Source organism: Lagopus leucura, unplaced genomic scaffold (genome assembly GCF_019238085.1).
Source record: "Lagopus leucura isolate 7727_CA_CO unplaced genomic scaffold, USGS_WTPT01 Super-Scaffold_100002, whole genome shotgun sequence".
Lineage (NCBI taxonomy): Eukaryota > Metazoa > Chordata > Aves > Galliformes > Phasianidae > Lagopus > Lagopus leucura.
In genome coordinates this window covers 71,873,204-71,888,739 of record NW_024962263.1, presented here as the reverse complement: position 1 = coordinate 71,888,739, position 15,536 = coordinate 71,873,204, and the positions used below count along the sequence as shown (strand labels likewise).

At 37.0% G+C, this 15,536-nt stretch overlaps 1 protein-coding gene across 22 annotated transcripts in view; it reads right to left on the bottom strand.

The window, feature by feature from the left end:
- Nucleotides 1–15,536, bottom strand: part of RIMS2 (regulating synaptic membrane exocytosis 2) — a 437,811-nt gene that overhangs the window by 306,377 nt on the left and 115,898 nt on the right. For all 22 annotated transcript variants that reach the window (XM_042868720.1, XM_042868731.1, XM_042868726.1 and 19 more), the window contains one exon: nt 14,364–14,674. In XM_042868720.1, coding sequence (XP_042724654.1) covers nt 14,364–14,674 — 311 coding nt within the window. The remainder of the gene's footprint in view (nt 1–14,363; nt 14,675–15,536) is intronic.

The window sequence follows — 15,536 nt, the reverse complement described above, 5'->3', positions numbered from 1 at the left end:
ATACTGGATTAAATTCTCAAATGTAGAAACTGTTTCTAAATAAAACAGATTCTACCTCCACTTTTCAACAAACAAACTCAAAAACAAACAAAAAAACAACTTCAGCAGTATGCTGTTACATCCAAGGTGTAACTTCATATTATTTTGGATTCCAGAATCTTGGCAACAATACTATACATTCAATGACATTCAAAACAATATTATAGAATCACAGAATAGTTTCAGTTGGAAGGGACCTTTAAGATCATACAGTTCCAACCCCCTGCTATTGGTTATATCATAACCTCCCTCTAGACCAGGTTACTCAAAGCCCCATCCAGTCTGGCCTTGAATGCTTCTAGGAGGGGGCATCCACAACCTCACTGGGCAACCTGTTCCAGTGTCTCACCGCTCTCACAGTAAAGAATTTCTTCCTAACATCTGCCCTCTTCCAGCTTAAAGTAATTTCCCCTCATCCTGTTGCTACGTGCCCTTATGGAAAGTCCCTCCCCAGCTTTCATATAGGCTCCTTCAGGTACTGGAATGCTGCTATAAGGTCACCTTGAACTTTTCTCCAGGCTTAAGAGCCCCATCTCTCTCAACTGTCAGTTCTGAAAACTAAGTTCTAAGTACGTTGTTGCCAATTAAACACTGTTTTACTCCTTTTAAATACAGATGCCTATGTGCCATGTTTTTCTTCCTGTATAATAAAGTGCGAAAAAGAGGAACATGTAAAAAACAATTCATATGACTAAAACTTAAGTGTCCCAAAAAGGTTTAGTTAAGCATTCTTATGCTTGTATAAGTACCTTATTTAGGAGGTATTAATATAGCCTATTGCATTTCTATGACTGCACTTCTATTGCCAAATCTAAGAACACTTTCAAATACCTGCCTTGACTGTGTTCAGATACCATGTCAGAAGGAAAATCCAGGTTACATATCCTTTCCATTTTCCCTTCCCAGCTCATTGCTCATAACTCATGAACTTAATGGATCTGCATGTTTTCTAGCAATATTCTTATTGACCACAGATCTCCTACATTAAAAAAAAGTTACCCTAAAATCTAGAAGTGCATGTTTTTTGACTCATTTCCCTGGCCAAGGACAAAATTAACTCTAAATAAAAAAAAATCTAAAAAGCTGCTGGGGCAGAAACTTCCTTAGGCAAATAAAAAAGAAACCACCTATTTGTCTAATAAATACAGAAAATACTTTTTCAACCTTAATGATTCTACTTAGTACCAAAATAATTCATTCATATCGTTAATTTTGTTTCATGTCTGTAGAACTGGAAGTCTTCCTATAGAAAGAACGCATCTGTTTTCCTCCATAAAAGAATGCCCATTAATTCCGGCTCTTCGAATGAACCTATAATCAGTTCCCCACTTCATTCAGAGTGTCTGACAGTTTACTGAAATAGCTATCTCTGTTAAGCTTTTGATAGGAATAAACTCATTTGTGCATATTCAGATTTGTAGTATAAAATATAGTATCACAAAATCATAGAATGGGTTGGAAGGGACCTTAAGGATCATTTGCATAGTTCCAAGTTCTCTGTCACAGGCAGGGATACCTGCCTCTCATTCATGTTGCTGAAAGCCCCATCCAACCTGGCCATCAACATCTCCAGGGATGGGGCACCCACAGCTTCTCCAAGCAAGAGAAGAATTTAGATGTAATATTTTTTAAGTCTTAAATGAATGTTATGAAGATAGAAGAATCAGATAATGAGAGTTAGAAAAGCTCTAACTAAAACTCAATTTTCTTCCCTAAAGGAATAGCTGACTTACCCAGCAGAAACAGTAAGCCATTGCATTCTGGCTGAATAAGCAGAGAAGTAAATGCAAAACCCATTCACACAGCAAGCAATATATGCAGTAGATGCTACACCTTGCAGAATGCATGCTTTAAAGTAGTATATTTCACACAATTTAACCTTCACCTGACTCACAATCAATTGCTATTTCTTTGAACCTCATTACAGTACATGAATCCTGCTTTATGCCTCATTTGCAGTTCTGGATGGTTCACCAGTGAGGTGTATCTCACTAGGCGAGAGGTGCTGGCCTAGAACAAAGATGTGATTGATTTTTGTAACAATGCCTCTACGCTGCTGAAAACTTCATCTGCTCAAAAAAAAAAAAAAAAAAAAAAAAAAAGATTTCTATTCTTCAGTTTCATCAGAGATTCTCACTTTCCATTTTTCAAAAAACAAAAGGCAATTTAAAACAATACTAGCAAAATTTTATGCAGGATTAGTAATGTAAGATATTAAAAATAGAAGCCAAAAATACATGCATTAAAAGTTCTCAGACATTTTACTTATGCATGACTTAAACAAGGTGAAAGTTCATTTCCTCAGATGGTTACCATTTACATCCATTACACTCCAAATTCTACCAATTCAAAAAAGACACGATTAGCACAAAACAGACAGCAAAAGTTAAATCCTACAACAGAACACTGATCATTCCCAACAACGTAAAAGCACATTGCGTCATAACTAAGACAACATAAACATTCAGGTAAAGAGGTAGAGAACTAGCAGAAATAGTATCTTCTTTGTGAAATAAATACTTATCATTATTCTCTTTGGATGAAATCTTTACACAAACACTTCAAACACTTTTTTGGTGAGCAACTTGATCATAAAGCTCCTCTTGACAAAAAGAAAATAATGGTTATGTTCATCTTCACGGCATCGCCATGTTGGCTCTCATTTCATGTGAACTGGAGTTTAATTTTATACATTCACATAGTCATCTAGACAATATCATACAAAATTTATTGCAGAATCCCTGCTTTCAGATGACTGATTTGGACCTGTGAGGGTCTCCAAACTTGTGATGTGTGTCTGAGTGTCCAGGTGATCTGTGATAAACAAGTACATGTAAACTAGAAGTTAGGTCATTCTCTAAAGGACAGAAAGATTAGCCTTCTTGTCTTCTGAAGCAGGAGCTAAGAGAACACAAGTACGCACTGAATTGTTTATTAATTTCTGCTGTAATTTAATGCACTGGATAAAAGCTGGAGCATTCCATATCTTGGGAACCAGTTCAGAGAGACTAATTTATCTTCCTTCCGTGTCATTATAATACTTATGGTGTCCTCAGTTGCTCCTATCTTCAGCTGATTGGAATACCAGAAGAATATTTTCCTAATGATCACACACCTCTGGAATTCATTTTCTTTGACACTATCATACAGCTTTTGTTTTAGAAGTGTTAAGACATAATGTAAATATTTTAATTAGGAAAGACATCAGCTCAATGCTTGAGTTTTATGCTAGAGGAGTAGTGGTAGTGCTGGCCATTACACTAAAAGCTTTTGGGAGAGTCTAAATTAATTTTATAATTTATTGTTTTCATAACTATTAAGCTTCATAATACTTGGTGATCGCTATGGTACAAATTTCCAAATAAATCTCATTTTCACAGAGTAAAAATATTTCCAATAGAATAACCCACATGCTACATAGAGAACAAAATCTAAAACGCTTGTCTTGAGGGACATCTCCTGGTTTATTCAGCTTCCCCAAGATTAACTTTGATCTGACAGCTTCTTTGAATAACTAAAAATGTGTTGCAGGCTTTCAACACTTACAAATGCCCTTAATTACTTGGAAGAGGATTAAGAAGTGTATAAGAATGAACTGTCACCATATATTCCAGTGCATCAGACTGTACGGCAAAGTAGCCCATCATCATCCAAATCAATTTTGTCGAGGAGAAAATGTTGAGATGCTGCTAGCACTGGCCTCAATATCCAAATCTCCATCAGCTGTTTTAAGAGCATCATCTACAAGATATTCCTCCTTTTTTCCATTCTTTCACTGACATATTCCTTTCTTCCTTCTCACTCTGACTCTCAGAGGCTTTACAAATGATATTCTCATTTGCAAAAGAATCTCTGCATCAAAGAAATCCCGCCAAGTAACTCTTGAATTGCTTTTTCTTTACTTAATTCTCCTTTATTCAAGGATTCAACTCCGTTCTTCAAATCTTCACATATATTTTCTAAATGAAATCAACACGTTTACTTGAACATAACATGGGAATCACCCAAAAATACATCTTGTTTTTAAAAACTGAAAACTCAAGTTAAATTTGTTTTGTTTCAAGAGTTCTTTTTCATGCTATTTCCTCTTAAGGAATGATTCAGAAAGATAAATAATTAGAGGTCCATTTCAGAAAAAAAAAAAAAAAAAAGCAATTATCTCAGAATCATGAGGAGGTGAAATGGTTGAATTAACCGCTGACTTGCTGACTCGTTGAAATTCAAGAGTTGAGGTTATTAAATTAATTGTGATTCCTCTTCTAGCTTAGAATATTTCTCACAGTTCTAACTGAAGCATGAAGACACAACTAAGGAAGGCCCATTTTTTACAGCCCAGGATGTGATGCCAGAGTCAAAAAGGTTTAATTACAATTATTCTACTTCTGGGGGAAAAAAAAAAAAAAAAAAGTTTTGTGTGCTGATTTGGAATCTAATGACTTGCTTAAGCTTTCCACTTTATTTGGCACTACAGAGAAATTCAGATGCATTCCAGTTAAATCTCATCAGCTTCAGTGACTCTTTTCTTTTTTATTGAAATGCAGCATTGTGGAAGTCTTTCACTTGAAGTTCAACCACAGATTTTTGCTAAGTCATTACAAAAAAAACAAAACAAAACAAAAAAAAACTTGCAGCTAAAATGTAAAGCATTCTATCAAAATACTACTATAAGGGCTGGGCCGTTCCTGCTGTTTTCTTTTTGCCCAAGAAAATGGGTTTTCTGTAGAAAGTTTATGTTTTATACTATTGCAAACTGCATAACAAAAACTTATTCGGCAGATAAACTACATATAGGGACCCAGTCAAGCACATAGAATCAGCTGACAGAACACTGAACCAGAAATTGGGAAAACTGGAGCAACTTAAACCTGCTTTTACTGTATGAACAAGATCCTGAGCTCCCCAGTAACACCTCTTGGGAGCCCAGTCCTGCAGAAACGGGTACTTTCTGATGTCACCTTCTGAAACAGCAGCGCATGGCCGCAGGGCACAGAGCTGTACAGTGCGGGGATGTCAGAGCATATTCTGAGTATTAAGGCACATAAACACAACCCACTGCATACCACACGCTGGTATTACCTTGCAACTTAAAACTGCACTTTTCAGTTGAAAGTTACTGACCTCAGATGATCTACATTTTCTACTGAACTCGAAATGATATTGCACTGCACCAATTTGCTGGTACGGGTAACTGCTTACTTACAATGGGAATAGTTCCTTCAAGTTAGTTGACAACAGCGAGGTTTGTTTTCACATAAAGGCATAAAATGAAGGATTCTCAAAGTCTGGGAGAGTTTATTCACTTACATGACCACAGATCTGGAAAAAGACTTAAGAATTTCTGGCGATTGAGGAAGAGAGGTGAGCTAGAGCTAGGGGTAAGGAAAATAACTAGATCAGAGAAAAGAAGATTCGTCTTTCAGCGAAGGAATACCAGAAGTGTATCACTTCTGATGTCTAGCCAGTTTGGTTAAGAACTCAGACCAGTGAGAAAGAGATGAAGAAAACGAACAAATAATTTAAAAACACAGTGCTCCAGAGTGAACAAAGAAACAAACAAGGATATGGCTTGAAGAAGGGGCAGAAACAGACACAGAATAATCATGCTAAAGACAAGGCAGAAAACAAAATAATAGTAGCTTTTAATGACATAATATTTAATTCTGAAAACACAGCTACTCTAGTCTTATTATGCTATATTCACTTTTCAGGTGTTGCTTTTTTTCCTCAAATGTGACAATCAAATAGGTTTATATTTGCTAAAACTATTAATCTTGCCGTTTACCTGTAATTTATCTTTTACATTGTGCTACTGAAGTGATTGCTTTATTATTTGTGTCTTCTGGAGGCACAAAGAAAGAGCCAAAGAAATAGTGCCAGTAACAATTACTCATTCTCGTTTTTCACTTTAATTCAGCCCATACAGCCATGGCAAAAAGTAAGACAAGACAAGATCATTCACTGAATGCACTCCTGCAGATTCCAGAGCCACTGAGCCACCAGAAGTGACAAACTTAAGTGTGCAGAGTATTTTATTAAATATTAGCCTTTTCACTCAGTTGCACTGCACAGATGTAACTAATTCACCTTTACACACCATTTTTTTAAAGATGAAATTAAAACAATATCTGTTATTTACATTGCTAAAGAGAAATTAGATTCCAAAGGAAAGAGCACAGCACAACTAAGGATTATGTACATACAGCGAGCTCAGACACTCATGTTTGGGCAAGGTCAACAAAACAGCAGTTTGAAAAGATATGCTCAACCCCAAAAGGTACCAGCTTCATTAATCAAAAATTAGAAATACTATTACCCTGATTTTTTTCTGATATTGCTTTCTTTTAGGATCGGTGTAGCTAAAACCAAAACTGCCTTTAATTCTGTAACTGTTAGCTGATGTTAACATTTAATAAAAGTGTTCAATATTCTGATGCAGCTGAGACCTGTGCTTATATATTAGATTATGCATAGTCTTCTAGCACCGTTAAAGACATAGCTATAATGTACAGATAATAATGCAAAGAAAGGCCAAAATCCACTTCAAAGATACCAAGGATCAGCACGGATATCAAGACTTCTCTAAGCTCATTCACCATGAGTGAGAAAAGTCAAGAGAGGTAGTGCTAGACTTCAGTGCAACAAATACACAAAATTAAGAAAAAAATAATAACAAAAGCGAAACAAACATCATGTTACAATGGAATTATTTTTCTAAAGTTACTCTACACTTTGCGAAATGGTAAAAATGAAAATCCTTGAAATCAGCAGAAAATTGAGAGAATGGTTACAGTTGAGTTCATATTTTTAAAATGGAATTCTTTCTCTGTTATGTACTTAATTACCACACTCTTTAATGGTGAAAACAAAATCAGCAAACTGTTGATTAAGGTAGGCTTGACTTGCTACAGTTAAGGAACTTTCCTCTTTCTTTTTTCTCTTCACCAAACAAATAAGCTTTCCCTGAGAAAAGAATACCAAAGTGCACGTCCCATTGCTAAGCGGCTCATGAGTGCTCTTGCAACTCAGTACAGACTCTACAGAAACAAGGCTAGTGTTTAAGAAAAAAAAAGTTTTCTATATATATATTTAGTACAGCAACATCAGAAACATTCACCACAACTCAGTGGTTGTCTTGATATGTTAAGAGAAAAGAAAATTGGAAAAGGGGAGGGAAAACAGAGAGGAGGGAGAGCAAGAACAAGGATTAAGTCTCAAAAAACACACAGCAGTCACAGTGCTGCTGCACATGCCTTGAATGTTTTACTAGCATTGAAACTAGTTATGTTAGTGGGAAACCCACAAAACCAAGGTTCTGAGACGAACAGAACTGTACAGTTTCAGTTTTCTGATGAAGGACAGTTCTGCAAAGGTAATGGTGAGAGACAAAAGATGCCCCTCTTTTCCAGTGCAAGCTAGGGGAGCATGTAGATGCTAAAGCCCATTGTAGCAATAACAGGTAGAAACATAGCACACCTGCTATATGTAGGCCAGGATATTAACTAATAATGTCAATACTCTTCAGGAACTTCTTACACAAACTCTGCATGCAGGCAGTAAGGACAGTACCAAACTCCTCCCTCACCCTCAAGAGGGAGGTTATAAGAGAAAAGGTCCTTCACTACAAGAAAGACATTGAGGCCCTGGAGCGTGTTCAGAGAAGGGCAACAGAGCTGTGAAGGACCTGAAGCACAGGACTTATGAGGAGCAGCTGAGGGAGCTGGGATTGTTCAGTCTGGAGAAGAGGAGGCTCAGAGCCCCCAGGAACAGCACATCAACTACATCACTGGGTAAGCTGTTCCAGCCTCACTACCCCCACTGTAAAAGACTTTACCAAATATTCTTGATTTCCACAGCCCTGAGTAAAGATTGAACAAATTTTTTTAAGTCAACTGGGCGCTACAGTTACTCAGTACTCAGAAACAATCAAAATCAGAGGCTGCTTTACAGTGCTGTATCCTAAGTGTTCAGGTGGCAGAAAAAAAACTGCGACAATCAGGAAATGGCTGTTTTTCAGTCTGATTAAAAGAAATGTGGCCGACTTCACGTTACACTGTCACGTTTTAAATTGCAATAACCTAATGTCATTCATGTTCTCAGCATCAACCACTCATAATTCAGTAATTAGTGAAGAGCTATTTGTAAAAGACACATGAAAGAGATGTACATGAATTTTCATTATTTAATGTCTGCTGCCCTTTGCAGTTTCTTAGCTAGCTTATGCCCGATTCTTCCTCTCTCTTCTTCCTCCCTCTCATTTTGGTCTCTTTTTTCTCTCTGTTCACACCTTGGCATCCCAAATTGCAGTCCCAAGTGACAGACTCTAGGCTGCCAGCTCATCCTGGCACTCTCTCCAAGAACGGAAGCAAAGGGACACTGGATCATTTCCATTTCACTGCCACTGGTAATGCAATAGGAAAAAAATCCCGTATGTCAGACACACATGTATATATTCCACTAAAAATATATATTCAGAAAACCTGCATCTCAAAATCCAAGTGGTCTCAACAATCTTGTTTGCAGTTCTCTCTCAGAATAAAACATACTTCTCAACCCATTACCGTTAGTGGAAAACACTGTATTTTTTCTTTTCTGAGAAGAAACAATTGAGAAAATAGAAAATGAAACCTCAAAACAAGTGTGTATTTTTGAAAGGAGAAGGGAAAAGGAGGGAAGAAGGATATATTTTATCTGCCTGCTGGCCTGGAAAATGGATGCTGCTGTTGTGCAACTCTGCAGCTGCTCACTCTCTCAATTTGTTGTTTTCATTCTGTTTTTTATGATTTCATCTCATATCCTTACAGTTAATCTGAAGAGGGTTCAGGCAGCTTCATTCACAAGTCTTGCACTAAATCATGACCTTGCAGATACCAGGAACCAACTCTCTTGTTTTTATATGGCTCTGATAGAAGCAGAAAAATAAACTGACTCATGAAACATGCAAACAAATTTTCTTTCAACATTTTCAAAATTTTTTGCATAAAAAAATATTTTTGAGGAGATCTTATCTTTCAGTAATGGAACGAATGAAAAAAATACAGGAGATGAGAAACAGTTGCATTATCCTAACCTTGCAGTAGGAAGATGTACGGTTTGTTTCCAACTTCAAGAGAGCTATCAAAGGATTGTGAATAGCTAGATATATACAAAAGAGGTTCATGTATGAAGCAACATGTCTAGAATGTCACAAAAGATTTAAGATTTAAACCACTGATGTCAGATCTGAAAAATGACTAAAATAGCATTAAAACTCATTTTACCAAGGGCAAAAATAAAAAATTATTGTGCAGCTCAAATATATTGACGTCACCTGAAGATCTAACAGTTCAGACAAAGAGAATGACACAATAAAAAGCTTTAGATCAGCATTAACATTTCCTGTTCCCCAGCTTTTATTAACAGGATGTTATACACAGTTTAATAGGATGTTACAAACACTTGCTTTGGCTTAAGCAGAGAAATGAAATCAGCCATTTCACTGACTGATAGCATGCTACAAAATGACTGAAAGAAGAATATGTCTTTTCAGACCATTCTTTTGCTATAAAGGAAACCAAACTTAATGAATGATAGGTAGTATAGGTCTTGAGGACAATAGAGTACATGAATGCTTTTGCTTAAAATGAAATTAAAAGGGCCTTTTTGTGTAATCCAGAATTAATGTGAAATTGGATCACACAAATCAAAGAACTGCAGTGCATACAGCCATAAATGCACCATCTGTGCACAGCAGACCTCAGAACGGAACTTCTGAGTCTGTGGATTATATGGAGTAATATTTTGCATTTCTTTGATTCACATCATTTGGTAGTTTTCAGAGTCCAGCATTATACTACATCAGAATCCAAACTCAGCTCACAAGATTAAGTCTATGAAAACCAGTACATACGGTTACTTCTTAACCACCCTTAGCATAAAATCTCCATGCAATTCAAATTATGCCAGTGTCACCTCAAACAACATCAAATATGATATAGCTAAGTAAGTAAATTAACACTGTGCCTGCTGCCACTGCCTTCTCCATAGATTCACTGCATAGAAAGCAGTAAAAACACTGTAAGGTAGATTATAAATACTGGATATGGTGTAGAAAAAAATTTAATAACGAAAAACTGTTCTGCGGGTGTGAAGTACAACCTGCTGCTGAATCGTTTATGACTTCTCTCTTCCTCTGCAGTACATCCAATATAAGAAAAACATCCTTGGAGAATGTGCAATCTGAAATCATTCCAGCTTTCTTTAAGGCAACAAATTCCAGATCAATCAAAGAGGATCTACCTTCAAGTATCTATGTGTGTGAGCAGTTTAGGATCTATCAATTGTAAACAGAACAGTTGCAAAATCCAGAGAACAGTCAGACTAGCAGTTCAAACAATTAATATTATTTTAATAAAGCATAATACTAGTAAAGAAAACAGGACAAAAATCTATTGAGTACTACTCAATACTAAAAAGCAAAAGAAATGAGATAGAAATGGTTTGACGTTCCTGAGATTCTGAGATTCCATCAGAAGAGAGGTGGCCAGCAGGGACAGGGAGGTGATTGTCCCCCTCTACTCTGCTCTTGTGAGGCCCCAGCTGGAGTACTGTGTCCAGGTCTGGATCCCCCAGTACTAAAAAGACAGGAAGCTGTTGGAGAGGGTCCAGAGGAGAGCCACAAAGATGATCAGGGGACTGGAGCACCTCCCCTACGAAGACGAGCTGAGGGAGCTGGGCTTGTTCAGCCTGGAGAAAAGAAGGCTGCGGGGTGACCTCATTGCAGCCTTTCAGTACCTAAATGGAGCCTACAAACGGGAGGGGAATCAACTCTTTGAAAGGGTAGATAACAGCAGGACAAGGGGAAATGGTTTTAAGTTGAGGGAGGGAAGATTTAGGTTGGATGTCAGGGGGAAATTCTTTACAGAGAGAGTGGTGAGGTGCTGGAACAGGCTGCCCAGAGAGGTTGTGGATGCCCTGACCCTGGAGGTATTCAAGGCCAGATTGGATGGGGCACTGGGCAGCCTGGTCTAGTATTAAATGGGGAGGTTGGTGGCCCTGCATGTGGCAGGGGGGTTGGAGATTCATGATCCTTGAGGTCCCTTCCAACCCTGGCCATTCTGTGATTCTGTGATTCTGAGAATGAACAGTGCCTTTTACTCCGTGAGGAAGTTCTCTCCAGATAACCAATTGTACTGGTTTTGTCTGGAATAATTTTTTTCATAGTAGCTCATATGGTGATGTATTTTGGATTTGTGCCCAGAATAGCACTGATAACACGTTGCTGTTTTAGCTGTTGCTGAGCAGCACTTGCACAATACTAAGGACTTTTCAGTTTCTCACACTGCCCAGCTAGCGAGGAGGAAGGGGAAGGACACAAGAAGCCTAGAGAGGACACAACCAAGGGAGCTGACCCAAACTGGTAAAAAAGGATATCTCATACCATATGACATCATGCTTAGCGGGGGGAAAAAAAAGGTGGGGGTATGGAAGAAGTAGGAACATTCATCTTCCAAAGTAACAATTATGTGTAACTGGGGCCCTGCTCTCCTGGAAACAGCTGAACATCTGCATGCCGATGGGGAACAATGAATGAATTGCTCCTTTTGCTCTTCTTGCACACACAGCTTTTGTTTACCTATTGAACTGTCCTTAACCCACAAGTTCTCTTGCTTCTACCCTTCACATTCTCTTCCCCATCCCACCAGCAGGAAATGAGTAGCTGGTGGTGCTGAGCTGCCTACCAGGGCAAACCCACAGCACTCAGCTCAGACATACAGCTCTTGGTATAAAGAACTGCAAAGCAATGATTGCCGCAACAGAAAAGGAAGCTGATCAAAAAGGTTTTAAAAAAAAACAAACACAAAACCTACATTTGACATTTCTATTCATAAAAACTACAAAGCATGGAGTTTTTGAGATACTTTTTTATTGTAAGTGGTTCACTGTTTTTTAAACTCTTGAAATTACTTTTGGTGCAATATCTCACGTGTTTGGGGCATAAATAAAATAGAGACAATACTGTTCTTACTTTCTACCTCCTGTTATTTACACTGTGCAACGTAAACAGGAAAAAAAAAAAAAAAACCAACACTGCTAAACACTTCTTGCTTTTTGGCAGTTTCCCTGTTATCATTTTAATTCTGCCACATTATTCTCATGGATTTAATTTCCCCAGAGGAATGACCTATCATGTTAGAGTAGCCAGATTTCTTCATGGACTTAAGAATTTTAAAAAGCCTGTCATGACAGTCTCCCATATAACATATTTTTTACTTTCTGGTTCTTTCACTTAATGTTGAAATAAATACATAACATGAAGCATTCAGAAACTAAGGCTCATAGTCTGTAAGACTTTAGGAATAAAGTTGAATATAATTTCTTGATGGCAACTGTAAGTTTCAAATTAAAAACATGAGTTTTCTTAACTTGATCAATAATAAAGATCATCATCATATATTTATGTTCACCTCTTAACAGCCACTGAATGCAATGAAATTGTAAGCCTTCCCAGAACTACTGCTGAGAATAGCACTGGGTCACAGCATACATAGGTTGAATAGATGGCCTATCCTTATGTTTGAATTCTAGGATAGTCTCTCTCAGAGGTGCTAATGTTTCCCTTTTACAGCCCACCCGACCAATCAGCCTTTGATGACTGGGCATCCTTATCGACATCTCCACCAAAGGTAAAGTGAGGTATATGAGGCTAGAAAATTATTCTGAAGACCCTTTAACCTTCAAGAGCAATACATATAAATATACTCTAAGCATGCTTGTACATGTTAGTTAGGGAACACTAGTATTAGTAACTAAATAAAATAGAAAGTGCTCAGATAGAGCACTCTGTTCAGCAGTGGTGATAATGACCAGCAGAATGATTCTGGCTTCAGGCATGAAATCCAAATTCTTCTCCTGTTAAACATTATAGTGTCCATGTTTATCATATTTATCATACTCTGGTTAGAGTAAATGCATAGTATGTATCTGAATTATATATTTGTATCTCTACGTTTCCATCTCTGGATGCACAGAATATAAGAATATTTTCAGTTATTATTGACAAGATTAATAAGAAAGCTGTTAGTTGGTTTGTATCATGCCTTTATCATCCCATTTCCCCGGCAAAATTGCAGAATTAAGGAGAAAGAAAAAAAAAATAGGAAAAAAAAAAAAGAGACACTTCTTAGCATGAAGTTAAGCTGCCAGGTCTAGTACCGAATTTTCATGGAGATCATGCATATAAAGGAGGAGCACTTGGAGCCACTAAATGGATCCATCAGCTGAAATCAGAGCAAAGGGCAATAGGCAGAGTAAGTGAAACAAAAAAGGTTTAGATTAATTACAATCAATTTGTCTTCAGATAAGGTTTAAAAATAGGAAATAAAATATGGTAGAATTCAAGAGGTGAGGGGAAAATGATTTTAATTATATTGGCTGTAAAAGATAATATAACTATCTAACTTGTTTCAAGCTTAGGGTATAAATATTGTTGAAAAGGTTACAGCCAGGCAGGAAGAGGAAGGCTGCCAGACGATGCTGCTCTTGCTGCCAAATACCAAGGCAGGTGGAGGCCTCTGGAGAGAGAGGATATCATTTCCATGGAAACAGATGAGCAAACTCTCTTCTTTCCCTCCCTAGCATTTTTCAATTCCTATTCTATCTTATTTAGAAGGAAATTAAATTTATTTAATTAAACAGTTTTTACTTTTGTGTTCCAGTAAAGTGCAGTTGCAGAGCTTGAGAGCCTCAGAGTGACTTTTCGCATAATCGCATTAAGAAAGAGGGAGGGAAATTCTATCTCCATCTCCTGTCAAGTTTGGGTCCCAATACATCAGTGTTAAAAGAGCCACAGTTTCAACCACTGCTGAGTAACACTAAGATAAACAAGCGAAAAAAGCCACCTTATTCTAATGACAAGAACTCAACAAGAAATTGAGGAACCATGAAAAGACTCCAATCATCACACAAAGTTCTCACCATCATCTACTAACATGCTTTGCTGAGCCTTGTTTTAGATTACAAACATTCTGTTACCAAGTGAGCAGCCAAAAACACTCAGGTACAGCACCACCTCTATGATTCAACAAATCTCCAAGCACATGGACAAGTTCTGTCACACTGCAACTGTTATTTTCCATGAATTCTTTTTATGAGTGAAGAACACACATTGTCTGTGACCATTTGAACACAGTAAGCGGCTCCTCAGCTGCTTCTTGTGAGGGTTGTTTCAATAAACCCCTTATCTATTTTATAGTATACAGGATAAGATAAAGCTCAAAAAGAAAAAATTAAATTCGTAGCATAAATTCAACAGATCTTTTCAGTTTAAGTATTAAATACTTTCTTACCTGTCTGATGTTGTGTCACTTGTTATTTGATGCTTTGCTCCAGAACCATTCTTAATCGAGTCTTGCCTGGTGTGTCCTTGAGATCTGTTTTTGTCCAAAACTTGTGTGGATATGTCACCTGGGGGTCCTTGGTACTGCAAATGCTCTTGGAGCTTTGCTTTTTTCTCTTGAGGTGCCTCCTCGTTCCGCAGACCTCTAATACCTTCTTGGTCAGGCTTCTGTGGTGCGTTTGATCCACTGTTATAGAACCAGGCTCCTGATTTTGTGAGGATTTCTTGTTGTTTTCGGCACAAGTTACATACCCACATTACCTGTTCAGATATATTTAAATGGAAAATCTGGTTAGCTTGCAAATACTGTAGAAAAATTTTCTTCAAACTTACATCAACAGATTACTGTCATTTCCAAAGGTATAAATAATCCTTTTCTAACTTCATTATAATTACAATAGCTTATCTACAGCACAATGTCCGTACAATGTTTGAAGAAATTGTTTTAGATATACATATAAACATACAAAAAAAAAAACCTTTTATACTATCTTTGCTTTGTTGTTATAATGCAAGAGAATGCCAGAGAACGAGACATATATAAAAAAAGCATCTACCCACTGGCATTTCAATGGCAGTAAATGTGAAATTTGAAAATGAAGTCCAACGTTTGAAGATAGCAGAAAAATAGGAAGGGATAAAAAATTCATTAAACACTTTTCTTATTTATTAAGCTACTTTCTTATTAACTCAGAGTAAAACACTTTGGAATAAATCCTCTGCTTGTTTGTAACAAGTAATTTTTTAATCCTCCAAATGTTCTGCTGCAGTCTGCTTTTTATATTTATATGAATCAGCTGATTTCAAGATTGACTTTATTTTCTAAGCTGTTGTAAATTAAAACAATTTTATAAATAAAATAACACAGTATATACAGTGCTGAGTCTCTCCATAGCTAAGAATTAGCTTCCGCTGTACGCTTTAAGTTATTAAAATGATTCTAGCGACCTAGTTGTGAGACAGTAATGAGATTTTTAATATTCTAAAATTCATTTGCAGTGCTCACCTTAGACACATGACAGTGCATATAACTGACAATGCCAATTACTTTTTAAGTCAATTTCACATTTAATTCTTACATTACAATAAAATATATCACGATGCAATGAATAAAATGTAATAG